Source organism: Thunnus maccoyii, chromosome 1, assembly GCF_910596095.1.
Source record: "Thunnus maccoyii chromosome 1, fThuMac1.1, whole genome shotgun sequence".
Classification (NCBI taxonomy): Eukaryota; Metazoa; Chordata; class Actinopteri; order Scombriformes; family Scombridae; genus Thunnus; species Thunnus maccoyii.
In genome coordinates, this window is record NC_056533.1 from 20,377,263 (window position 1) to 20,404,521 (window position 27,259).

The 27,259-nt window shown below is 39.7% G+C and overlaps 1 protein-coding gene and 1 long non-coding RNA gene across 6 annotated transcripts; one reads left to right on the forward strand and one right to left on the reverse strand.

Annotated features, from left to right (window-relative positions):
* Positions 1-1,654: 1,654 nt before the first annotated feature.
* LOC121907198 lies at positions 1,655-25,183 on the reverse strand. Of its 4 annotated transcripts, none has more exons than XM_042426819.1 (13): positions 20,169-23,613; positions 18,078-18,173; positions 17,862-17,951; positions 16,341-16,923; positions 15,525-15,591; positions 13,604-13,702; positions 13,120-13,206; positions 12,955-13,014; positions 12,745-12,855; positions 12,183-12,292; positions 11,976-12,082; positions 2,400-2,481; positions 1,655-2,248 (listed from the first exon to the last, which is right to left on the reverse strand). In XM_042426819.1, the coding sequence occupies exons 1-13, from the start codon at positions 20,517-20,519 to the stop codon at positions 2,037-2,039; spliced, it is 2,055 nt and encodes a 684-aa protein (XP_042282753.1). In that variant the 5' UTR covers positions 20,520-23,613; the 3' UTR covers positions 1,655-2,036. The 4 variants fall into 4 exon arrangements, with proteins under 4 accessions (XP_042282753.1, XP_042282830.1, XP_042282671.1 ...); XM_042426896.1 differs by lacking the exons at positions 1,655-2,248; positions 2,400-2,481; positions 20,169-23,613 and adding exons at positions 11,068-11,600; positions 11,752-11,833; positions 25,068-25,183; XM_042426737.1 differs by lacking the exons at positions 1,655-2,248; positions 2,400-2,481 and adding exons at positions 11,068-11,600; positions 11,752-11,833 and having other exon boundaries at positions 12,745-12,840; positions 20,169-23,623.
* Positions 25,184-25,227: 44 nt separating this feature from the next.
* On the forward strand, positions 25,228-27,259 carry LOC121907420. 2 transcript variants are annotated; one of them, XR_006098881.1, is made up of 3 exons: positions 25,228-25,301; positions 25,537-25,964; positions 27,146-27,259. It is a non-coding gene; the product is annotated as an uncharacterized LOC121907420 (long non-coding RNA). The 2 variants fall into 2 exon arrangements; XR_006098873.1 differs by lacking the exon at positions 25,228-25,301 and adding an exon at positions 25,311-25,410.

Below are 27,259 nucleotides of genomic sequence, written 5' to 3' on the forward strand. Positions count from 1 at the left end.
CCACCAAAAAAAGTTCTTGGTTATGGTCTTTTTTTAGGGGTCCAAGCAGCAAAGCAGGTGGAGTCCTATTGTTTTTATCATTCTTCTTCTTATTATTCTAATTATTATTTTTCTCCGCTAAAATTGTTTGTGCAGCAAAAACTGTAAGACCCAGAAACAGCAGCTGCACTGTTTTAATGTTTACTGTATATATTTTTCTGCATGCTTTATGGTATGACACTTTCAGCCTGCCAGCAAGTATGTCTTCTTTGTGGGGAGAAAGGTTTCAGAAGACATCATTTTTTAGTTGAACATTTAAAATTGTTTTGAGACCATCCAAAGTTGGATTTTTCACAAATGGGTTGCTCTTATTTCAAGAGGCTTGTCACATATTGCATATAATGCAACTGGTCAATGTCTCTGTTTCTTCCTCAGCGCTTGCCATAATTTAACTGTATCTATAACAAAAAATTTGTGTCATGAGATGCAGTTACCATCTGTCCGATCTGCCCACCACAGCCCTGGGGGATCATGGCATAAACCTCACAATGTTTGATAGAAGTCTGCATTTCTAAAATGTTGAGGTTTTGGTAGACCTTTACAGCAGAATCAAAATCCTGTTCTGATAAAATACAGCAAAATAGTGATGGTGATCTGAGAAAAAAAACTAGTCAATGACCATAACAGTAACTTGGAATGACTTGAAAATAGATTTCATAACAACCTGGCATGATGCATTGGGATTTTTTGACAACACATTCATAAACAGTGATCATAGACTTGGTGGACTTAGACAAGTTAACTATCAATATATTGCATGTATCATATTAAAATGTTAATCAATGAAAGACTGAAGATCTTTAGTGGGGTCACACCCTTAAAGGAAACAGCAGATGTGGTAGAAATAGTCATTTATTCATAAAAAGGTACAAGATGGGTGCATAGTGTATATAAACAGTTTAAACACCCCAGCTAGTCTCTGTCAAAAACAATGACTTTAACAGCATTGGAAATCCTGTACTTCATGAGTTGTAAGACTGACACATACTGAATTATGTTCCTTCAGTTGCTGCCATGCCAATAAGTTAACATTACTAAAAGCCTTTTAACTGACTGCATTCCAGTTAGGAAATAGCATGCTAGCTGCTAATTCTTGATAAACAATAAATTCATCTAATTCAGTGACCATATCACTGTTTTCCAAACTACTGTAGCTTGAAAATGAGGAGTAAAATTGAAGTTGAATAGAACTTTATACACAGCAGATATTTAGATTTGTCAACCACAGGTGTAACTAGTTAACTGTTAAGAGAGCTTTCATTGTCATTAGTTGCACCTGTGCTTTTCCTGCAAAAATTGTCTGCTGCAAAAAAGGTCCATGAATTTGATTTGAGAACCACAGAGAGACGAATGCTTTATTCAACTTGACTCCCCATTTGTTACCAGTTTTACTGGGGGTTGGGGATTTTTAAGGGTTGTGTCACAGTTTTGGAACCACTGATGTAGACCAACTTCTATCAAACAACCATTGTTAGCCTGAGTGAGCCTTGCAACTAAAAAAACAAAACAAAAAAAACAGACTCAATGCTCGATCCCATTAAAGCTTAATGGATTACAGAGAAACCTTAAACCAGTATCATTCCTTCGAATAGCACAGAAATTAAGAACTTGAGAATGGGTTTTGACTTCAGAATTTATTGTACTCAATATTACAATAAAACCTGTACATTTTAAATGGAATGTAACTGACAGGCTGGTGCCAAATATTAAACTAAATTGAGTTTTATAATTGAACTTAGCAAAAGAGGTATCAGGTCCTATGTGCAGGGTTCCCACACTGTATCCATACTGGAAGAACCAACAGACTTACAGTGGCCTGCAAAGTCGCTTAAATGTGCAAATAATGCATGTAATTCATTTGTTCACACAATTATTTGAGACAGCAAATTGTGTGTAATTATAATAAATTGTGGACTTCTCCATTATAACATCTAGAGGTGTAGTGTGTTCTCTTGGTACATTAAAGTTTGTTGTGTGTTTGTTGTGCTGATGTAAGTTCAAGGATAGTAAAGCAAGAGAGGGGGAAAAGGTTCAGAGAGGGTTTGTGAGGTGGTTTGGTCTGATGGTGCTTTATATACTGCAGGGCTCTGGACGCTTGATAAGGACAGCGGGTTGTTGCTGATTTGCTGCACTTCAGAAGTGTGGACGACATAGGCTTCGGGTGTCACTGCAGCTGGAGAAACTTTATGGAAAAGTTGCTGCTGGCCAACTGAAAATCAACACACAAGCTCTTACAATTAATAACAGATTAAATTAAATTAAAGTTGGGGTTATGATAAAACTTCAACTCCTTTATGAAGCTTGTGAATTATATTACACAGTGACTGAAAAGAGCTAAAAACAGATAATCTCAATTTTACCTGTTACTAATGGTAATGAATTTCCAGGAGAGCCGATGAACTCAGTGTTACTTGTTAATTGGGGAGAAGCCACAATGAAGCCCTGAGAATAGAGAAACAGAGTCCATAATTCAATATACAGTACCAGTATCCACTTTATATTACATGATAGGCTATTTACGCCAGTTTTTCACCTGCTATTCAAGTCTTTTCTTATAAACTAATGCCATAAATAATATTATTACTTGGCTATTGAAGACAAGAGGCTGTGGAGATTCTTCTTTCAGTTTAGGTGGTGTTGCATTTGTCTGAAGGGGTGCAGCGTCCGGTTTACAATCTAATTGGTCAATGCCTGTAAGAAAATACAAAAAGACCAAATAAGGCACTTCAACAGTTGTAAGGTAACTGACACCATCTACACCGACATGTTCTCTAATATGCTGTGACTTACTCAACTCTCCAACATCATCTTCAACTTTCACATGAACTTGTGAAGTCTGTTTCTGCCATGGCTCGAGCTCCTCCTCTTCACATTCCAGTAAAAATTCAGACATTTTAGACCTGTAACAGAAAACGACAGCCTCTGACACACCTAGTTTAAATAATAAACAAAAACCAAATACACATTTTTACTCTCACATCTTTGTATTCTTTAACATTTTTTTCATAAACATTCTCCTAACCATGTATAAGTGTAAGACAAGGAGAGGTGGATAAATGTCCAATTTAAACAGTGCAACTTAAAAATGAATCTGCTTCTCTATTATCTAGGTATATATGTAAAGTTTTCACTATAATGCTGCCTCACACTTTTCCTCTCTATGATGAAAAGTTGAGCATAAGTTAATTTAAGATGGGAGGAAATACAGGACACAAAAATAAATTCAGTGTGCCAAAATGGTGGATTAAAAACTAAACATTTATGAATTCAGGCCAATAAACATATGCCATCTAGAAATACTTTTCTAGTGGCAAAAACAAGTTTGTTCTAGTCACATTATTCAAAGAAAGTACACATTTAACTTTCAATCAAACTTGCCTTTGATGAATTACAGGTACGTAGACTTCTTCGTCACAGCTGTCATCTGCTCCTGGAGCACTCAGCTCAGCTGTTGCTGTGACATTGTCCACATCACTATGCAAGTCAGATCTATTAGATAAAAACAATCTTATACTAGAATCAAATCAGCAAAAAAAGCAAAAGTTGTGATATTATCTGTCCTGTACAATTAGCCTGACACTGCCAGACTAATTTGCGAATGCGTATTAGTCTGGAACCTCCCAGTTAATTTTCTATTTCCAAGGGGAGTTATCAATAGGTGCAGACCAAAATGCCTCTGGAAGAAATTGGACAGACCTACAACCAATCAGAGCAATGAAACATGGGGTAGCACTGAGCAACACATGCAAGTTGGGTGGTGCTTGGTTTTGGCTCATCTTTTTTCAACATGGCGGCTGGGTCACAAACTTTCAAATTACAGCTAAACAGTACACTAAAAATGTTTCTGAAAGCATTTGAGAAAATAGGCAATGAAGTAATAGAATCTTCATACATATTTGATCAGCGCTGCCTGGTTTGACTTGATTTTCATGAGCCAGGCTGCTGGATGGAGCTGCAGACTTTTTTCTCAACTTTATTGACACAGTAAAACTCAAACAATGGACAATCCCTGGACCTGCAGACTATTAATCGTATCAAACCCGCCCTATATTAGACAAACAGTTGTAATTGGCCCGCCCAAATCCAGGTGGGGTGGAAATCTGTCTGAATGGGAGGTGGGCCAGACACATCTGCCAGAGCCAATAAAACCTGAGCTTGGCAGAGTCGTCTGGTTTTCAGGCTACTGTACAGCAGTAGTAGTATAAAATTACTCTCTGTTCTTCACACTGTTGCATTCGTCGTTGTCAATGGGGACCTCCATCTCCTCACAGCTGTAAATTGAATTGAGTACAGTTAGTGTCTTGGGAACACTGATACATTACTGACAGACATACAAATTCATGAAATGCGCATTCTCAAGAGGATTTACTAACATTTCCTGGAGACAGTCCACCTCTGATGCCGTATGAGTAGAATCACACTCATGTTCATCATCATCATCCTGCTGACACTGTTTATCTCTGAAGACATGATTAAAATCCTTGTTTACCAACAAATAAATATATTACAACTCATTTTATGACATAATTTATTACAAATTTACTAGAGCATTTTGTATTAACAGATGTGTAATTGTTTGTGTGGCACACAGGTGGTGAGCACAAAACAAACACCTGTAAAATACAATGCCATCAAATGCAAAAGACATTAACCAACAGCATTCAAAGCAATACAACACTATATGGGCCACTGTATTGTATGGAATCAAATGCCATTTTGTATCCATCTATCCTTAAATTGATGTTGTTGTTATCAACTGGAAATAATAGTGATGCCTCTAACTGAGGTGTTCAGACCAGGTGAAAAAATGAGGCTACATTGTGACCGCTTACCTTTCAGAGGCCAATACGTGTTCCAGACTTAATAGTGGTATAGACTCTTGCGTACATGCTCCACTAGAGATCATAAGAGAAACGTTGTCATTAGACACAGTACCTCATCGGGAAATGTTAAACATGCAAACCTACCACCGACTTTACAAACACCAGTGTTACACATCAACTGATGTCAGGTTTACTTGGTAAAGTCTGTCTGAACACTCCAGTTTCTCAAATTTAAATTTTTTTATGCTTGCAGTGCTACAACTTGCAGCAGTGTGAGTAATGGATAGTGTGTGGAAGTTGAATCAAACTGAAACTATCTGCATGGCAAGAGAGTAGGTGCAAGTGGGAGATTGCTATTTGGGCGAACCCAACCTCCAACAACACAAATGCTTGTGTCTTCAAACAAAATAAAAACTTAAGGTTATGGATATAACCCCGGTTCTCTGATTAGCATGAGTGAGTGTCTCACTATGGAGAACGCCTCCTGCGTGACCTCATCAGAAGCTCAAATAACATTACGCCAGCCCTAATTGGCTGGCACCAGTGACACCTATGTAAGGAGGGGATGGGACCCTCCTCCTATATAATGGGCTGACATAGCGTCAGTTGTCATTCAAAACAAGCTCTTCCTCGCTTCCATAGCAAGGAGGGTGGTCTGGTGAGACACTCACTCATGCTAATCAGAGAACCGAGGTTATATCCATAACCTTAAGTTCTCTTTCATAGCATTCGTTTCGTGTCTCACTAGGGGGAAACATACTGACTCCCAGATTGCCAGACATGCCTGAGAAGAAGACAACTGTCCCCAGTGGAGCCTCACAGAGAGGGAGCCACTTTCTAAGAAGAGCCAGTGCTGAGGACTGAATGTGCCAGAGTTGGTGCTGTGACATCCAACCAATAAAATCTAGCAAACGTGTGGGGTGAGGCCCAGCAGGCAGCTGCACACACCTCTTGAATAGAAACTCCCCTAAAGGAGAGCCCATGAGGTTGCTAAACCTCTGGTGGAATGTGCACGTAGGCCAGTGGGAGTCTGAAGACCCTTGCTAGTATAAGCCAAAGCAATAGCCCCCACTATCCAGTGGGATAAGCGTTGCTTGGACACAGGCTTGCCTACGCGTGGTTTCAACCAAGACAAAAATAACTGGTCACCCTTCCTGAAACCCTGAGTCCTGTCCACATAAATACGCAGCGCACAGACTGGACACAGAGTATGCCAACGCCAATGCTCATCAGAGGAGAAAGGCGGGGGATAAAAGGTGGCCAGCTCCACCGGAGAGCACAAGCCTATAACCTTTGGGATAAAGGCTGGGTTAGGCTGCAGACTGACCTTTGTGTTCTCCGGGGAAAACTTTGTACATGCCTGATGCACAGAAAAAGCATGGATTTCACCTACGCGCTTAGCTGAGGCTAAAGCAAGCAATAAGACTGTCTTCAAAGACAACATTTTCAACTCTGCCTGTTCCAAGGGCTCGAACAGGGAACAGGAGAGAGCATCTAGTACGGTGGGAAGATCCCACGATGGAGCCAGCGGTCTAGACGTAGGCAATTTTCTGCCTGTCCCCTTCATGAATCGACAAACTAAAGGGTGTTGACCTACCGTTTTCCCATCAAAACCAATATGGCAGGCTGAAATAGCTGCCAGATACACTTTGATGGGGGGGAACGCCTTACCCTTGTCAATCAGGTCCTGTAAAAATCACTGTAAAGAATCACTGCCACAGAACACTGAAAGGGAATAGCTTGCCATTTAGAGCACCAGCTCTCAAACACATGCCACTTATGCTCATACAATGTCCTAGTTGATGGGGCTCTGGCACACTGAATAGTGTCAATAACACTGCAATGGAGTCCCACCGTAGTCAGGTTGAACCACTCACGGGCCAAGCCCATAGGGCCAGTCTCTCTGGGTGGGGGTGAAATATTTCTCCCCGTGCCTGAGACAGCAGGTCCCTGCGTAGCGGTAACGGCCATGGTGGGCCGGACAGGAGTTGAAAAATCTCCGCTAGCCAGTGCTTCCCTGGCCAATGCAGGGCTACCAGAATCATAGACAGACCTCCCTGCCTCATTCTGGCCAGAGTTGGAGGAATGAGAGCTTTTGGTGGAAAAGCATAAAGGAGGGTCTTTGGCCAATCGTGTGCCAGTCGTTCACCCCCAGCGGGGCTCTCTGATCGTGTAGAGAGAAAAACTGGGGGCACTGCGCATTCTCCGCTGTCACGTACACATCTACGGTTGCCTGACCAAACTGTGACCAAATCTGTCTCACCACCTCGGGGTGAAGCCTCCAGTCCGCATATAGTGGGTTTCCCCTGGATAACAGGTCTGCCCCATAATTCAGAACGCCTGGTACGTGAGTCGCTCTCAACGACTGTAAGTGCACACTGCTCCAAATTATCAGTTTGTGTGCCAGTGTGTGTAACCGAGGGGACCTCAGGCCCCCTTGTCTGTTGATGTAGGCCACAATGGTAGAATTGTCTGTCCTCACCAGAACATGATGATCCCTCAGCCATGGGAGGAAGTGTTTCAGAGCCAAGTGAACAGCTAGCAGCTCCAGACAATTTATGTGGGTAGAACGCATGTGAGGGTCCCATCTCCCATTCACAATTCTCCCCTCGTGAGTAGCACCCCAGCCCACCGGGGAGGCATCTGTGCTGATCACTTTTCTAGCCAGGATGGTTCCCATAGTAACACCCTGTGTCGGGAAACCTGGACTCCTCCACTGACGAAGTGCTAACGAGCAGTCTGTGGGGACCCTCACCCAACGGTGGCCATCACGGTGAGGGTCCAGGCCCAGATAGGCCACCCCATGTTGGACGCCTCTCATATACAGGCGTCCCAGTGGTGTGGCCACTACAGAGGACGCCATCAGGCCCAACAGCCTCTGACATTGTTTGAGAGAAACCATGTTGCCCCTGCGAAACAACGCTAAATTTGTATGCATGGTTTCCACTCTTTCTGGGGATAAAAATGCCTTGGCTTGAACAGAGTCCAGGGTGAGCCCTATGAAAGTAATGTGTTGAGCTGGCGTCATCATGAGCGGGTCTCCCCCGGACAGATTAGCCAGGCGGTCTAGCCGGCGTCGAGGAAGCTTACGGGGGAAAGCAGCGCAGTGGATACACTCGTTAGTGGAGGTTATGGCGGCTTGAGCGTGGGATAAGCCTAGGTACGTCGCACACTTTGGGTGAGTGTCCCAGTTAGAGATTTTATTGCTGCAGGGGCATAGCTTTGGGCTCTTTCAAACATCGCTGGAGTTGATAGCCGTAGCCATGGTTACCCAGTGGGACGCTAGCAGGCTCGCTGATTCCCTCAACAGCTTGCGCAGCTATGGGCGAGAGCGAGGGGAGTGGGGGCAATATTGCTATTTCCCCGCTAGCGTAGGAGCGAGAAGTGGGCAACCTTTCTGGAGGTATTGCTACCTTTTGTGTGGTATTGCTACCTGTCGTATGGTATTGCCACCTGTTGTATGGTATTGCTACTTCTGTATCGGAAAGTATCGCTACTTTCTGAAGTAAAATATTGCTATTTCACTCTCAGACTAGTCGTAGAAAAGTATTGCTACTGTTCGTGGACTAGTTTGCAACTGTACAGCTGGGAGCGAAGTGCCCGGTGACCGAGTTGTGCACTCGAGTCCGTGGACAGTTTAGCTTAGCACCCGATAGCACAGTTGTCAACAGGCTTCTGTGAGAAGCAAGAAGAGGTTTTTTTTAATGACAACTGATGCTATGTCAGTCCGTTATATAGGAGGAGGGTCCCATCCCCTCCTGACTAGGCGTCACTGATGCCAGCCAATTAGGGCTGGCGTAATGTTATTTGAGCTTCTGATGAGTTCACGCAGGAGGCGTTCCCCATAGTGAGACACGAAACGAATGCTATGAAAGAGAACCCAGTACAGATACTTGTATGTGTGTGCTATGAAACCACTTCTGAGGCACAATACAGGTTCTAAAATGTTACTTGGAGTTGAAAAGAAGGTAATTATTATAGAAGTGATGATGTGGCACTGTGAAAGCACTGTTTACAGATTTAAAACTCCTATGTTGTTGTTTGAAACCTGGTTGTGCTTCAGTTACCACCCACAACTCAGTTGGTAGTTCATGAAATACTTCTTACACAGGATACTATAAAACTAGTATATCATAAACCAAATGATGCTTTCGCAAATTACTTGATTGTACAGACCCATGTGGCTTCTATAAGGTGAGCTTTCAATTATCATGGGGCCTCTGAAAAATATCTAATGGAATCCTGGTTGTTAGCCATTGACAAAATAAAAAGCACTTTAACTTCTAAATGTACTTATAAGTTTGCTGCTCTTTAGTCAGTCAACGAGTTAGTTATTATTTTTCCCACTAAGAAACCTTTAGCTCATAAGTTACATTATGTGTTATATTTATTGCAAATTAGTTTTCTGATGTTAAATTGGTTGTGGTTGACCATATTAGGTTTCAACATGTGTGTAACCAATTTTTATTTGTTTGTAAAATTACTCTACAATGTTCATAGTTTGCAAATGACACAATGCATTCCGCGGGACTAATTATCCAAAATATTGCTGTTTTACATCAAACTGTACTAATAAACTATGTTTATTATGTGTAATGGTTATGTACTTGATACAAACGAAAACGTACCTTTGTGATTCAGTGCCACCGCTGGACAGTGATGATGGGGGAGAGGGTGGCTGGGGGTGACCCCCGGACTTCTTGGAGGCTGACACCAACTTCATGTACTTTTCATAACTGTAACAAAAAGGATGGAAGTTGTGATTATGTATCAACCAGTGGGAGACCTGGTGTCGGGAAGGGTTAACTCGATTTTTCCAGCTGGCGTTGTTTTTTTAGTAACGTTAACCAGAGACAGTTACATATTTTTTGAAAACGGTTTTGTAAAACCGTTGTAGACGTTAGCTAGCTCGCTAACGTCACATAACACTCATAGCCCTGGAAAGTCTCAGGCTCGTGTTCAGAAATAGTTACAAAAAATAGAGAAATTTCCACAGTTCGAAGACAGTAATACATTATTTTGGTAAACGTTATAGTAACTTAAATGTAATAGCTACACAGCCAAGAGCAGTAACGCGACATCCGTGTCTGCCCTCAGTCGTTTCTCTTTTTTCAGTGCTCTCCAACGAGGAAAAGCTACACCAATGGTTATCCGCGTTTGTCCTCGCCGTCGATCACTTTCTTTTTTCGACTTTAATCCTTCTGCTGAACGCCGAATTTCTTTTTTAACTGGAGCATCCACTCCAGGAACTTTTCTCGGACGCTTTGGTTTTGCCGCCATACTCCGTCACTACTGTCGCTTCCTCCTTTCAGCTCTGTCAAACCAATCATTGCTCGTGACGTAAAACGCATCACTACCGATGCGCCAGCGCGGGAATGTCGCACATACGCCAGATTGAATAATTCCGTATACTGCGAAATAGAGATTTACCAGGCGGTGATAGGCTATATCAGTATTTTGTTAACTCGTTTGGAAAGGGCTTGAATGTAACGGACTTTCATTTATATGTAAAAGCACTTCAGAGTAAAACTTTTACACAGCAGACATTTTGACTTGTTAACCACAGGTGTAAATAAAAGTATATTTAACAGAGCCATGGAGCTGTAAGGATATCAGCATTTTGTCTAACTTCCTGTCCGCTCTTGCAGTTAGCACTCCCCCAATAACCAGAAAATGTATTTTCTGCTTACTACAGAGCCAATGGACCGGAGACTCATGATACTGACCAAACACTATATCAGTGATGGCTATCAGAAGAGCTGTAGAGCTATTAAACACTTATTTTAACAAATAAATATTGATTACAGCACCTGTCATTAGTTGGACCTGTGCTTTGACTGCAAAATTTAAAAATGTCTGCTGTGAAAAAGGTCCATGAATTTGATTTGAGACTTCTGTGATACTATCCAGTCCACCAAAATGCAGGTTATGAAGATTTATTGAGAAAAGAAAACATGCTTTTGTTTCATTCAGCTTGGTTCCTCCTTTATTACCAGTTTTACCTAGGGGTTAGGGCTTTTTGAAGGGTTGTGTGACAGTTTTGGATCCACTGATGTTGACCAACTTTTATCAAACAACCGTTTGCCCTGAGTAGCTAACCACACATTTCTTTGCTGCTTCACAGTGATCCCATTAAAGCTTAATGAATTATAGAGAAACCCTAGTATCATACCTTTGAATAACACAGAAATTACGCACTCGAGAATGGGTTTTGACTTAAGAATTTATTGTACTCAATATTACAATAAAACCTGTACATTTTAAATGGAATGTAACTAACAGGCTGGTGCCAAATATTAAACTAAATTCAGTTTTATAATTGAACTTAGCAAAGGAGGTATCAGGTGCTATGTGCAGGGTTCCCACACTGTATCCATACTGGAAGAACCAACAGACTCACAATAGCCTGCAAAGTCGCTTAAATGTGCAAATAATGCATGTAATTCATTTGTTAACTGGATGTTACACAATTATTTCTCTTGGCACACTAAAGTTTATTGTGTGTTTGTTGTGCTGATGTAAGTTCAAGGATAGTAAAGCAAGAGAGAGGAAAAGGTTCAGAGAGGGTTTGTGAGGTGGTTTGGTCTGATGGTGCTTTATATACTGCAGGGCTCTGGACGCTTGATAAGGACAGCGGGTTGTTGCTGATTTGCTGCACTTCAGAAGTGTGGACGACACCGTAGGACTCAGGTGTCACTGCGGCTGGAGAAACTTTATGGAAAAGTTGCTGCTGGCCAGCTGAAAGTCAACACACAAGCTCTTACAATTAATAACAGATTAAATTAAATTAAAGTTGGGGTTATGATAAAACTTCAACCCCTTTATGAAGCTTGTGAATTACATTACACAGTGACTGAAAAGAGCTAAAAACAGATAATCTCTATTTTACCTGTTACTAATGGTAATGAATTTCCAGGAGAGCCGATGAACTCAGTGTTACTTGTTAATTGGGGAGAAGCCACAATGAAGCCCTGGGAATAGAGAAACAGAGTCCATAATTCAATATACAGTACCAGTATCCACTTTATATTACATGATAAGATAATTACGCCAGTTTTTCACTTGTTATTCAAGTCTTTTCTTATAAACTAATGCCATAAATAATGTTATTACTTGGCTATTGAAGACAAGAGGCTGTGGAGATTCTTCTTTCAGCTTAGGTGGTGTTGCATTTGTCTGAAGGGGTGCAGGGTCCGGCTTACAATCTATTTGGTCAATGCCTGTTAGAAAATACAAAAAGACCAAATAAGGCACTTCAACAGGTTGTAAGGTAACTGACACCATCTACACCGACATGTTCTCTAATATGCTTTGACTTACTCAACTCTCCAACATCATCTTCAACTTTCACATGAACATGTGAAGTCTGTTTCTGCCATGGCTCGAGCTCCTCCTCTTCACATTCAAGTAAAAGTTCAGACATTTTAGACCTATAACAGAAAACGACAGCCTCTGACACACCAAGTTTACATAATATACAAAAACCAAATACACATTTTTACTCTCACATCTTTGTATTCTTCAACATGTATTCATAAACATTCTCCTAACCATGTATAAGTGTAGACAAGTTGAGGTGGATAAATGTCGAATTTAAACAGTGCAACTTAGAAATGTATCCACTTCTCTCTATTATCTAGGTATATACGTAAAGTTTTGACTTTTATGCTGCCCCACTTTTCCTCTCTATGATGAAATTAGAGAAAAAATTAATTCAAGACAGGAGGAAATACAGGACACAGAAATAAATTCAGTGTGCCAAAATGGTGGATTAAAAGCTAAATATTTATGAATGCAGGCCAATAAACATTTGTCATCTACAAGTAGTTTTCTGGTAGCAAAAACGTAGAACTACACATTTTACTTTCAACTGAACACATACCTTTGAGGAATTACAGGCACGTAGACGTCTTCATCACAGCTGTCATCTGCTTCTGGAGCACTCAGCTCAGCTGTTGCTGCGACATTGTCCACATCCCTATGCAAGTCAGATCTATTAGATAAAAACAATCTTATACTAGAATCAAATCAGCAAAAAAGGCAAAAGTTGTGATATAATCTGTCCTGTACAGCAGTAGTAGTATGAACTTACTCTCTGTTCTTCACACTGTTGAATTCGTCATTATCAAGAGTGACCTCCATCTCCTCAAAGCTGCAAATTTAATTGAATTAAATATAGTTAGAGTGTCTTTGGCACATTGATACATTACTGACAGACATACAAGTCCACAAAATGTGCAAAAAGTTCAATACTAACCTGTCCTGGAGACAGTCCACCTCTGATGTCGTATCTGTAGAGTCAAACTGATGTTCATCATCATCATCCTGCTGACACTGTTTATCTCTGAAGACATGATTAAAATCCTTGTTTACCAACAAATAAACATATTACAACTCATTTTATGACATTTCAAAAGTTATTAGAGCATTTTTCATTAACGGGTGTGTAATTGTTTGTGTGGCACACAGGTGGTGAGCACAACACAAACACCTGTAAAACATAATTCCATGAATGCAAAAGCCATTAACCAACAGCATTCAATGCAATACAACACTATATGGGCCACTGTATTGTATTGTATGGAATCAAATGCTATTTTGTATCCATCTATCCTTAAATTGATGTTCTTGTTATCTACTGGAAACCATACTGATGCCAAAAGTCTCACTGCATGTCAGAAGTTCTCTACCTGAGGTGTTCAGACCAGGTGAAAAAATGAGGCTATGTCGTGACCACTTACCTTTCAGAGGCTGATAGGTGTCTAAGACTTAACAGTGATGTAGACTCTTGCGTACACATTCCAGTAGAGATCATCAATACCGAGGATCTCCTTTCATTACTGTAAAAAGAAACTTTGTCATTAGACACAGTACCTCATCTGGAAATGTTAAACATGCAAACCTACCACCGACTTTACAAACACCAGTGTTACACATCGACTAGTTTCAGGTTTACTTGGTAAATTCTGTCTGAATGTGCCAGTGGTTAAAGCAGAGCCTTCGACCATCAACTTTTGAGTGTCTTAAGTGTAACTTCTTTTATGCTTGCAGTGCTACAGTTTGTGGCAGTGCAAGCGATGGATATTGTGTGGATTTTAAGTCAAATCAAACTGAAACTATTTGTATAGCGAGAGTAGGTGCAAGTGGGAAATTGCTATTTGGGTGAACCCAACATCCAACAACACAAATGCTTGTGTCAATGCTTCAAACAAAAGAAAAACCCAGTACAGATACTAATATGTGCATGCTATGAAACCACTTGTTTTACAGAAGCACAGGTTCTAAAATGTTATGTGTATTATAGAAGTGATGACATGTAGGCACTGTGTTTACACATTTAAAACTCATCTGTTTTTGTTTAAAACCTAATTGTGCTTCAGTTTTCACTTTATTTTATCTTATTTTTATTATTATTATTATTATTATCATCAAGTGAGTTTTATTTGTTTTTTTTCTGGGGCAGCTTCAGGTTGCGTCTGACACAGATAAGACCCACAGTGAGGTTAAACCTTTGGGAAGATGTTCTGGGGTAGAGGCTTATTTTGGTTAATCAAGACCAGTGGTGAGTCTGTGTCCGTTGGGAAAAGGGAGGTTCTGTTATGCTTATGGCTTCAGAGACCTCGGCGCCAATGTATAGATTGTGTAAACATGGCGAAATATAGTTTTTGCTTATTAATTCTCACATTACCACCACTGAAGTACACATTCTATGTATGGTATTTTCACTTTTATTTTCACATTTTATCTTATGTTTAGTAATATTATCAAATAGTGGGTTTTATTCTCCATCTTATGTACATTTACATGTTTTTATGTTCAATTCTTTTTTTGATGTGAAGCGTGTATTTTGATGTGTGCATGTAATTTCTTTTGCTGTAAAGCACAATATTCAGAAATATGTCAACAGAAAAGAGGTATGCGATTTTCAGAAAATTTTCTCACTTTATTTTTAACAGGTGAGGACATTAGAAAAAAAGACAGATATCATAATCATATAATAAGAATTATAGATATAGATATAAATATAGACAAAAGCAGCACTTATTTAATACCAAAATGTATACATTAACATTTATAAGAATTATTTAATCATGTTGAAAATACTATAAAGTTATTCTTGGAGTGACACCATGTCATAGACCAGACAAGCCATGCTGCAGCGGGCGAAATGAGTCATCTCCCAGACACTTGGGGAGCAGGCTACCCGACATAGGTCTGACATCATCTATTTACTTACTTACTTACTTATTTATTTATTTATTGTGTTTCAGGTCCCATGAGGACTTAAACTGCCTGGAAAATTGTCTTCAGTGGTGATCCATAAGTATAACTAGAAAGTCCATCAAATAAAGCCATGACTTATTTTTCAACAATCTTGCTTTTCTACCCATCCAGTCAAATTAAACTGCTTGTTTCTTCAAAATTGATATCTCACTGGTTTACATGTCAACCTTCACTTGTACCTCTAACAGCTAAAAACAATTAACTTAGCTAAGCTGCTCCAGTTTTACCTGATTGATGTCACTCAAGTAATTTGATTGGATTTTCATAGTTTCCAGACAGCTTAATATAACAGTGTGACATGCTGATTAGTACTTTCCATTAAAAGTAAACATATTTTAACATGTAAAATTACTTCCCCTTTGTGAAATGTTCCCTCACCTTGACAATGACGATAGCACTCCGCTCCCTCTCCTCCTCGCCTTGGCCTTAATTTTCTTCAGTGGATCTTCAAAGTAAACAAGAAAACATTTAAAATTTATATACCAAGGTTTTGATTTATGACTCATTAATAGTGGCATTTTTCATACTGTGGTCTTATTGGCTAAATTGCTAACCAATTTCAGTTGTTTACTGGAGTAAAGAGACAAATACAGTTTGAGAAAAAATACAGGCTACAACAATCTGACAATGTTCAAAGGTTGGGTGATTGTGTCAAAGCAGTTACATACTCCAAAAGAAATGCTGGTAAGGAGTTTATCAGGCAAGAAGGGTTTAACAAGTGCTTCACCATAACTGTGGTTCACTTTTTTTAATGGCTGTTGTTTCTAAATTGTATAAATCTTATTTTCTCTCATTTCCCTGAGTTCTTTTCTTTTTATCCTTTTTTGTACAACACTTTGTAACCTCTGTGTCCATACATAGGTATGCTATGAACTTAATCATTACCAAGTACCTTTCTGATATTAAACAGACACAGTGATTAAGATACAGTATTTTTGCCGATGATAATTTACAGGTAAATGTGTGATGAGTTGAGCATTATTGAGTGTCTTCACTGGCATAAAGGCCATTTGTAAGCAGGACCATGAATACAAACTGCTGTATAAATCCACACAAAAGGAATCTGCCTCTGTGTGTGCACAGAGTTTTACTTAAACCTACACAGTTTATGTATCTGGTCCCTGAAAACAAAATGGGACAAAAAGTTGAAGTCTGACACCTTTGTGAATCCAGGAAAATCACAGCAACCATCACCTGAAATCTGATGAGGCAGAGTGCCTTCCAGCTGTTGACTGACCTCCAAGATCTTGTCCCATTCAGTCCTGTTCGTTTCTGGGTTGAGGTATGCTTTCTGAATTTCAAAAAAGGTTTTGTGCCCCATGAAATTCAGGTGCAGATGTTTGGCCCATGTCTTGAACTGTGTAAAACTGCCTCCAGAAAAAAGAATGGAAAGAGCTGTAAGAAGATGGATTTCAGGAAACGCATCCCAAAGGAGAGGAGATGACATCCATGTGCCCCTGTGTCCACCAAGGCAGCTCCATGCCACCTTTGTCTGTGCACCACAGTGAGACATATTTTTTTTGGTTATTGGCTTTCCACAAGTCTGACACTTTTTGAACAACTCCATCAAACAGCTGTTGTTCACAATAGTCCTTGACCCACTCAAGTCTTTCTCTGTGTTCTCATCTGATTTAGATGCTGTTGTAGAGCTTAATTCAGTCTCTTGGTGGGAGCTCTCATTCAGACGATCCTTAGATGCCGCCGCACTGCACGAACTTTCCCTGAGTTCAGCTGGAGGAGGGGACGGGGATGAGGTGCTCGGAGCTCCTGAGGCAATCTGGGATAGGAGAGACAGATATAAAATGGGTTAGAAGTAGCTGTGCATGCAACATACTTAATTTTGACTAGAGCCCCTTTCACACATGCACTGCAACCCTGAAATTTTCCAGACATTGTCTGGAGGAGCTGTATGTGTGAACACAAATGTCCAAATCAGTCGGACCTGACATTAAATGGACTTTACTCTGCCAGCTCCCTCATAAAAAGTCTGTAATGTCTGATTGAGCTTATGTGTGAATACAGAAGTGAATTCTCCAGAGAATTCACAGCAAGCGGGCTACAACTGCTTGCTTCAGTAAGTGCAACAAATCTGGCAGTAAGGAGATGGTATGAGTAATTTATCAAAATGTTGAACAAGCAGAACATATACTTAAATATGACGTCTTTGACTTCCACCTGTCATCTCCCCTTTCATCCACAGTTGCCATTTTACACATGTGGCTGGTGCTGGATAAACACAGCCAGCTAAGCTGCATTGTTTTAACTGGGCCTGAATGCTCTGTTGTGAAGCTAGTGCTAAAGAGAGAGAGGACTTCCTGTGATTTCTCATAAAATAAAAGCAATTTTATTTCTGATGAAAAACTTAAAAATGCTGAATTACAACCGCAGTGTACTTTTTGCATCATGTCCTGCCTCCTCCACTCCTCGCCTAAACCAAACAGAGTGTTTCCAGTAGGTGAGAACGCATCTGACACGGACAATCTCCTGCTGTGTGCTACATGTGTGAGAGGGCAACTCTGGAAAATGTCTGGACCAGATTCTCCAGACATTGCCCGGAGTTCATACGTGTACGGATTTTATGAATCAAAATTGAAAAATTTTAATGAAAATCGATTTCAATCGGAAAATCAATTTTTTAAACCCAGCTCTAATGAAGAATTCATGTTAATCTTATTTACACAGACAAAAAATATCAATATCACGTGTTATACTTACAAGAACTGGTACGGAGGGCAAAGGTGACGCAGTATCCACACCAGTATCTTGAACACCTGATGAAGAAGCTTGTGACGATGTACTGGGACCCTTGAATAAAAACAGATATTGTAAGGCCAGTGGTGCAATGTTCTCATAACACGGATAAATCACATGCTAACTCAAGATATTAAAACATGAAATATTAGGAATATAGCTTTACTGCCTCATACTTACTGAAGTTAACACAGAGGTCCTGTTTGACTCTGTGTCCACACTGGAACCTGAAACCACTAAGATGCATGCCTCTGCAGCTGTGCTGGGAGTGTTCACCTAATAAACAATTAAAAAATTATATAAGAAATGAAATTTAATTATGATACCATTTTCCACCTGACAGTTTCCACTCAGTTCAGTGCATCAAGTAAATAAAATACTTTTCCAACCCCAGTTCATGTGTTCAGGTCACAGAGTTAAGTGTTTGCTTTTCCACTAAAACCAGTACCCAGTGAGCTCTGGATAACCCAGGTCATTTAACAACATCTTCTTAAATCACAAGTACTTCAAGAATCCTTACAGCCATCCATATTACTGCACAATAAAAAGATTTTAAACATGTCTTAAGTCATGTAACTGTTTCCCAATCAAAATCTACACAAAGATGGCAGCCTGGAATGATTTATGTCCATGGCATGCTAAACTTGTAAGACCTGAAATGTTTTATAATCATTATATTTGATTGGTCCTCAGATCAGTGGTAAGTGTTATCAAATAACTTTCTCTTTTTTTCAAAGACTGTTGGTTATTTGTTTTAAAAGCAGATGCTTAGCCCTGTGACTTGAATGAAGTAGTAATACAACAGAAGCAAAAACTGGAAGTAACTTCCCCATAAAGTTTGCTGTGGGAAGGCCATGTAATTGAATCCCATGATTATGATACAGTGACAGAAATTGCTGCAATGCTGCTGGACCCACAGAGTTAATTTTGTATTCAAAGAACACAGTATTACAGATAAATCAGTTAGCATTAGCTATTGTGGTGTAGTCAGTTGGATATTGGATATTCAGACATGGAACGTGTTAAGATGAAACAGGTCATATTGCATGATTTTGCCCCATGGGCCAATACAATGCATTTATTTATAAAAAGATTAAAAATAAGTAAGCTACTGAAAAAACAAACACCTTATTAGTCCATATTCCATGGTTTTAATCTAAAAGAGGGGATGTGCGTGCCATAGGTGGACTCAGAGATGAACATAAAGGTGGTTTGAATCTTATCTACAAATATGTGAAAAGTACGAGGGAAAGCTGTTAAGCCCTGTTGACCACACTGCATGCACCTTAGAGACGGTCCCTAACTTCAGCCTGTCATTTTCCTTGTATTCTGCCGACTCAGCAAGGTTTCCAAAGCAGTACACTTCAACAACGGGTCGTGAGGTAAAACACATTACCTGTACAGCATCAGTCAAACTTTATTATGTAATGCACAATAGATCTGGTGGGGATTGATGATCTCATTCAAAAGTTATTAAGGGTTAACGTGGCCTAATGTCTGAATATCCAACATCAAACTGTCTACACCAGGTCGACTGTCTCACCTGTAACGTTACGTTTGGTTTTGGGGGGTTTGGTAGAACAGGATCCCGACTCTTTGTCGTCCAAACTGATAAAAGGAACAGCGGCTCGTCGTAGTTTTTTCACTCCTTAGTCCCACATCGACACTCTAACGAATGTCACTCAAAGTCCTCCGGTTTGAAATGGAGACTACAAACTCTGAGGTTTTTCAGACCACAGTTTACATCGCTCTGCATCTTTTACTGGAAGCCGATAATAACTGATTCCACCACGACGTTTTGTCCTGTGGTCCTTACAGGTCGGTACGATGCAACTGGACATCATTACCAATCTAAAAAAAAGCCGTTCCTTTAATGAACGACCGGCTCAGCCGGCAAGTCGTTTCTGCCATCATATGTTTACCGTTTAGCTTAACATGCTATTTTCATACTTCCCGGGTACCCGGTACGGATGCCTCTGTCAAAGGTAATGTGCGCAATGCATTCTGGGTGTTGTAGCACTTCAAAATAAGAGCGATACATTGGATACTGGACTCTTCTTCCAGATTTCTCCAATCACAGGGCATCAGTGTCATCAATTGCATCCCTCCACTACACAAACGGCCGAGTTCTCTAAAACAAACAAACAAACACGAAACACCCCTCTTTCCAGCGGTGATCTTTCTCTTTAATACAAGACAGACAGTTGGGATTTCTAGCCAACGTCATCTGTTAAAATCAGATCTTTTACAGGTAAAACATGTATTATTTACCTCTGTTCGGCTCCTGTCATCTGCTGGCAGAGATGTGCTGAGGTCCTCTTGTCGTCTTCCAGAGAAAACAGACGGAATAACGTCGGACTTGAGGATTTTTCGGGGCGTTGTTTTCATAAGTTCTGCCTGTATGTCTGGTTCATAATCTTCCGGCTGAAAATGCTGGCTGCAGACTCGTATATTACCGTATTTAGCAACTGGTGTGTTTTCGTCAAATTTGGGGTTTTGTATGGCTTTTAGCCACTTTCTACATCGCCCCGGGTCTCTCGTAGGCAGAGAGTGAAATACGACTCCCCGGGATCTCGCCTTCTTGTAGCCCTTACAGCCCGGCACAGAGCACATCCCCGGCATGATCGTTGCAAAACAGACGACAAAGTGAAATAATCGAGGAATTATAGACAGACGACTGCCACCATTTCTGAGTTGTTTGTAGTGCAGTTACCTATGGCAAGCCATCAGCTCCAGCTATTGGTGAACGTCACCGCTGAGCGTAACCGTAAGTGTAGAGATGCTGTCGCTGGCATTCTGGGAAATATAGTTTTTTAATCTATACTCCAAACTCAGCATCACAACAACAGCTTATCTCTTGGTGGACTGTTGCTTCAGTGAAACATAGCAAAATTAATGTGAACGTTTTACCCGCCTGTCAAGCAGACACAGAGCAACCTCCGCATCCGTCTTCATGCCCTCCAACTCTCGGAGGTCTCTCCACCGTTGGAAAGCTTCACCGATGTTAACTCGGCTTTTCGCCCTTGCCTGGTCATAGCCCTTCTTTTTCAATTTTTGTTCTTCTGACCTTCTCCTCTTTGGCTGTTTCTTCTCAGCCATCTCCCCTCCTTGACAATGCAATTATGTTGTGAAATTCAGCACATTAGCCAGTGCCACTGTCATCATCTCCACCCGCTCTTTGCCCCTGTCCTGTGCACGAGCACGAACGCCCCCTGTTGCTGATTGGCTGGAAGGAATAGTGTTCCTGTGGCTCGGTCCGAGCCACTTTGTTTTTGTTTGTTTGTCAGAGCTAGGGCTGTGTATGAGCACAGATATTTTTTTCAGTGGATACACAGAACTGACAGCTAGAGGACCAAGAGGAAATATTTGCTGAATTTGACAAAAAGTGTATTGAACAATCTCTCTTCAGAATCGTTGACACCAAAATGTTGCAAAATCGTTCACAATATTTTCACATTGAACAGATTACTTCTAAAGGTCCCTGCCTCCACATTCCACACAGTTTGGACACTGGTAAATTGGTCAATGATCTTAAGGGCAAGTTCATGTTTAAGAGGGCAAATGAATGCCACATGAGCATGTTTTATTACACATTTCTCTCATTTAAGTTGGAATTCACATTTTTCCTAGATTCAAAACATCTGTTGACAGTAATTTTTAACTTCTTGAGTGATTTTTCTTTTAAACAAACAAATCTATGTTACAAAGGCTTTTTTTCAAAGTTGTTTTTCATATGTTCATCTGCATATTTTCTTAATAGGTAAAACATGTGCTGAAGTATGAGTGATCTGAATTTGTCCAACAGGTGGCAGTCTGGAATTAATAATACAGGGCAGAGGTGCCTCCCATGGATCCTTGTTTCAATATGTGAGAGAACTTGCTTTAAATTAAACATTATCCTTTAAAATGATCCTTGTTCACAACTTTCAGGTTTCAATGTTCAACAGCTCTTGCTGTCTAAATAAGCAAACACTGAATGTTACACTATAAAGTGGACATCTGCACATCATGGTTGAGCCCTGAACTTTCCCTTGTAGAAATTATATTCAGTGATGTTTTTATTGTTAACACATTCTGTATTACACTATCTTCAGTTACAGAACAAGATGTTCATGGAAATCACAGATACCTCTCTCTCGCTCTCTAAACTGAATTGTTTGAGGTGCTGGAGTGTCGTCCGACTTTGGAGCTTGGGCCCTTTTCTTTCCGAGGCTGTGTGCAAATTCTGGCTTTTAACAGTTGTAACTGCTACTAAAGTGAGATTACTGCACAGAAAATCCATGTCCAGGATAATCACAAGGATTGTATGATTTATATACAGGGGGCTATGCAATGATTTCCCCCCAACAGTTAACACATATACTGATATACTGATGTGTAATAAGCATCTATAATGAACATCATTAATAATTACCCAATTGCCACATTTAATGAGCAGGTTTGTTATCATTTTAACAATCTGTTCTCTAACAGGCTTTATTGTGAAGTTGGTTTCATATTTGTACTTCAGCTAATCTCATTTAAAATGCAATCACATATATTGTAAACAGTGTGTATTCATTATGAGACAGGGACAAGAATCTGGAACCTTTAATTTTTATCTATTTTTTGGATGAATTGATGTTACTTTGATCCACCATCTCGAAAGAACACTATTACCTAACCTTGTTTTAACTTACATTTACTAATATACATTATGATCTGATAATTTACACCAAGACAGACAGTGTGAAATGAAAAACTTTAGGAAAGAAATGTCAAATGCATGTCCAGGATTAATGTCATCACCAGAGAAAACTGAGGCATGCTGCCAACAGCTCAAAATTTCACACTGCCTTCACACACAGCAACATTTAGACATATCTTTCTTTGTCAGGACGCAGTCTGATGTTCTCTAATCTCTTGATAAATGTAAAGCAGGGCATTAAAGTACAGTGTGGTAGAAAGGAGTAAGTTGTAGTTTTTAAATTCAATCTATTGTGTGCTGATATGCTTCTTGTACTATACTGATGCCTTCTGTACAGGCCTCTGTGTAAGTCATTGCCTTGTGCAGTGAGTGTGGATGAGTCTGAACAGTGCCAAAAGTGTTGGTGGTTCTGGGACTGAGTTCACTGAAGGTGTAACAAGCCTCATTCAATAAAACATCTGGATAGGATAGGAGGGACAACCCCTTGTGATGAACCAACGTCCCACTTGTTGCTTAAAAAAGTCCAAATATTTTTTTTATGATATCTTGTTTTGTTTTAAGTGTTTCAAATTTTGAACTAAAATAACAGCTTATGTTTACTTTTACGGTTAGCCCACTGAAACGGCTGTTTTTAAGATTTAAAATAGGCAAATAGGTTGAGGTTATGAAACTGGTGCATTTTGGTTGAGGACAGAAAAAAGTTTCGGGCTTAGCTGAATAAGAAAACGCCATATCAGAAATCCTCTTTCTGGGGGAGAGGGGTCAAATCCAGGTCACTGCAGTTCAAGTGTAAAGGCTCACCACACCTGCCCCCTCCAAAACCTTATGTTCAGTTAAACTTCAGTTTCAACTTTGTCCCTGTTTTAGTCACTCAAGGCCGCCCCCCTCTCTCACTTTATGTAAATTAAGTATGAATGTGCTATGTGTGCATCTTGAACACCCACACCAAAACCAAACCATATTCAAAAGTGATAAAATCTGCAAATCATCACATTTGAAAAGCTGAAATCAGCTAATGTTTGGCATTTTTATTTAATAAATGACTCAAACAATTAATCAGTTTAAACAATGTTCATGTCAATCAACCATCAACTTATGTTTTCACCATATCATCTATCTATCTATCTGTACTGCCAGTTTGAAGACATAATATGATAATTATCAATAAACATCTCAAGAATTAAGTTATTTTGCAGTTGACTATTGTCTGCCCCACTGGTTTATTTTCAAGACTGCATTTAACAATTATTTCACTATCTATTAATCTGCTGATTATTTTCTCAATTAATTGATTAAAGTTTTGCCTCTAAAATGTCATAAAATAGTGAAAATGCTTGTAATAGTTTCCCAGAGTCAATAGTTACTTCTTTAAATGTCTTATTATGTCCAAACAACAGTCCAAAACCCAAAAACATTCAATTTGCTGTCATGTATGACAAAGAAAAGCATTAAATCATCACATCTGAGGAGCTAAAACTTACAGATTTTTTGTCATATTTGCAGAAAAAATTACTAAAAGATTATTCCATTGTCAAAATAGTTGCTGATTAATCGTTGCAACTCTACATATTAGAATGCATTTTATTAAATCTTGAGTTATGAGCTGTGGTTTATTTAAGTAAAGAGGACAAACAGTATACTAAGTGCTTTTTAACACCTTAGCAGAACTACGTTTTATTCTATTATTAAATGACCTAAAACACATATATTAAAAAAATCAAACAAAAACAACGTATCCACAAAGCAGCTGCTGGATGAAGTGCCAAGTTTGTAGCTTTACTTCTAAAAGAGATCATTTCCAATAGAATCACACCTTGTGCATCCCCATGCTGTAGTAATATCCAATATGAACCCAACTTTACTGCAGTCCTCTTGTCTGGTTTCTCGACAGCGCGGAGGAAAAAGTAGTTCCAACACAGTGGGAGGACCACGCTGTACCGGGATTCTCAGTTGTTACTTAAACAACGATTTAACAAAAAAGGACACTATGCTGCCGTGATACTACATACACTATTATTATTTCTGTAAGCTGTTTTGTAGCTGTCAAAGTTGACCATAATAACGTTAGTGGCTCTGAATACACCTGTAGACGAACTGAATTGCGTTAACCTAATGATGCAGCAAGCCTCAATTGAATACTTTAAACCTTTTTTGTGATTGCTGCTTTAAATTAGCTGTTTATACATGTATATGCATTTCAAAGTGTTCAAAATGTTTTTTTCCTTTAATAATACACAGAAAAAGAAGAGTTAAATTAAATAAATATATGAACTTAACATGACACAGGGTGTCTTTTTTATGAATAACCCAGCCTGCTATATAAACTATGACAACGATGTATTTTAGCAAAATGTTTTAAACGCACAGTATGTAATTTCTGCCGCTAGGAGTCTCTCAATCAAAACAATAACAAAAGACAGAGTTCGATGACGTATGAAGTAGCGTGGGATCATGGGAGTTGCTCTATTCAAATGCTTGCTTACCTGTCTAGTAGAACACATGCGAAATCTGCGTCCTTTTGTAGTCCTAGCTCGTCACGAAGCTCTCTCCACCTGGGAAATGCCACACCGATATTTACCCTGGTTTTACCTCTCTTCTTGTCCCATAATCTTCTTGGGTCGTTTGGTTCACCCGTACGTTTGCGTTTTCCAGGGACAGGACGCGCAGTAAACGGCAACGAATAAACGTGATCCATCACGAGTGAGCAACACAAACAAGTAAACAATAGAGTGGACTTTCTTCTTCTTCTTCTTCTTCTTCTTCTTCTTCTAAGGAATTCCCGAGAGGCTGTACACTGAAAAGCAATGCTTTCCTCCAAAGACAAGGGTTTGCTGTTTATCCTATATTTTTAAATACAGGCCAGTTGCGTGGAGACGTTTGAAGATTGCTCTACCAATGGGTTGAAAATTGACAAGTTCCTTTCTAACTCTCAGGTCTTTCCCGTGTTTATAGGTTCCTTGATATTTCCCTGGAAGTTATAGCAAGTAGCGGGGGTAAAGGGGATATGACGTCATTGACAGGCGACCAAATGAAACGGACCCGTCCGTCAGAAGAGTCCATCTGCAGACCTCCCTCCCGAAGCTCCTAGTGCTGTGAGCCAATGGGGTTTGAGCAGGAGTAGTAGGTTTCTGTTGTATGGAGTAAACTTTCACTTATTTCACTTTAGCAGTCCACCAAAATCTGCTTCTGTACAAATTTGAGGCGAGAAATAAGCAATCCAGTTGCTAAATCTCAACTCATATTAGATCTACAAGGTTTGTTCCCACTTTAAGACAGGAGCACTACTGCACCGCCGGGTGGCCACTTCTTTCTCTCTTGTCAGTGCTTCAGTAAGCTTGTAGGGACACCGGAGCGAAGCAGAGCCCCAAATTACTACACATGTAAGTAGCTATATGCCAGCGTTACACGAAACGACTTTTCAAGCGATTTCGCTGTCGCAGACAAAACCTGGTGCTTAATTCGGCGTGTATCTGATCCACCAACCAGCACTTATTTTAGTGAGAAATTTTAACTTTTGAAACGGGTCGCCTTACATTCCCACGGCCTTCTCTCCCTAAAATAGAGCAGCTAACCAACAGAGGCTGGTAGCGAGTTGAGGCGACAAAATATAAAGTTTGTACGGAAATGCGGCTTATCTGTATGGATTATATTGATGCCGAATTGACAAGAAGACTGTCAACATACGACGCCTTTTATCGTGTGTTTTTAGAGTTTTATGTTTTTGCGGACACGTAAGGAAATGTTAATGTCATATTTCTTAAAGGGAGTTTTAATATTCTCCCCTGAGAGCACAGGGAGCTTCAGTTTAATTCAAACTGCTAATAAATATGTATTTTAACGTTTTGTCACCACTGCAGAAACACCAGGAAACTGCTTAAGTATGATAAGGTTGTCTGACGTTGACTACTGTTAGTTATTAGTTTGATTAATTATTTAGTCTGATAATGTGTTTTTGTATTGATTACTGACGTTGGCTGATCAGCCTAATTATCAGCTAATTGTACTCAGTTTCTAACGGCAGTATGAAGTGAATGGTTGCCCTTTTGTGTGCGTCTTTTTAAACTACTTTACTAATTAAACATGATGTGCTTGATGGTGTTATAAATGACCCCTGATGAAATTTGAAAGCTCAGCACTCACGTTGCCCTTTAGCTTTCACTTTTATAAGTTACATAAACATTTATTCACCCAGAAAAAGCTAATATTTCTCTGTATAATATGACCTCCGCTTTCTGTCAGCTGCTGTGTGTCTGCAGTGTATTCACTGTTTTTTAACACATGATTTCAGGCCAGTTGGAGGAGTTAAACCTGTGACTTTCTGCCTTATGTATAACTCACAAACGATATAACTAAAATGCCATATGGTTTTCATTATTATTATTATTATTATTATTATTATTATTATTATTATTATTATTATTATTATACCGTTAGATATCTTGCAAGTTGTTGTGTCCATGGTCATTTAGTTATGCTGTAGCTGGTCACTGTTTGTGTATGTATTGCTACATCATATTCAGATAATAATGAATTAATGATTTATTTATGTTTCATTCCACAGATGGGCCCATCTCACAAAGGATTACAAGACATGCCGGATTTTGGAAATGTTATGAAGACTGAAGAAAGATTAACCTGTTATGTAATGTTTGAATAAAATTGTTTGGAACCATTA

Excerpts from the sequence above, each read along its gene's own strand:
- LOC121907198 (XM_042426666.1), bottom strand. The coding sequence starts at position 20,519 with ATGCCGGGGATGTGCTCTGTGCCGGGCTGTAAGGGCTACAAGAAGGCG. Across the intron at positions 13,207-13,603 it reads CACCTATCAGCCTCTGAAAG|AGATAAACAGTGTCAGCAGG; the intron begins GTAAGTGGTCAC and ends TCATGTCTTCAG. Across the intron at positions 13,015-13,119 it reads GTGGACTGTCTCCAGGACAG|CTTTGAGGAGATGGAGGTCA; the intron begins GTTAGTATTGAA and ends TTAAATTTGCAG.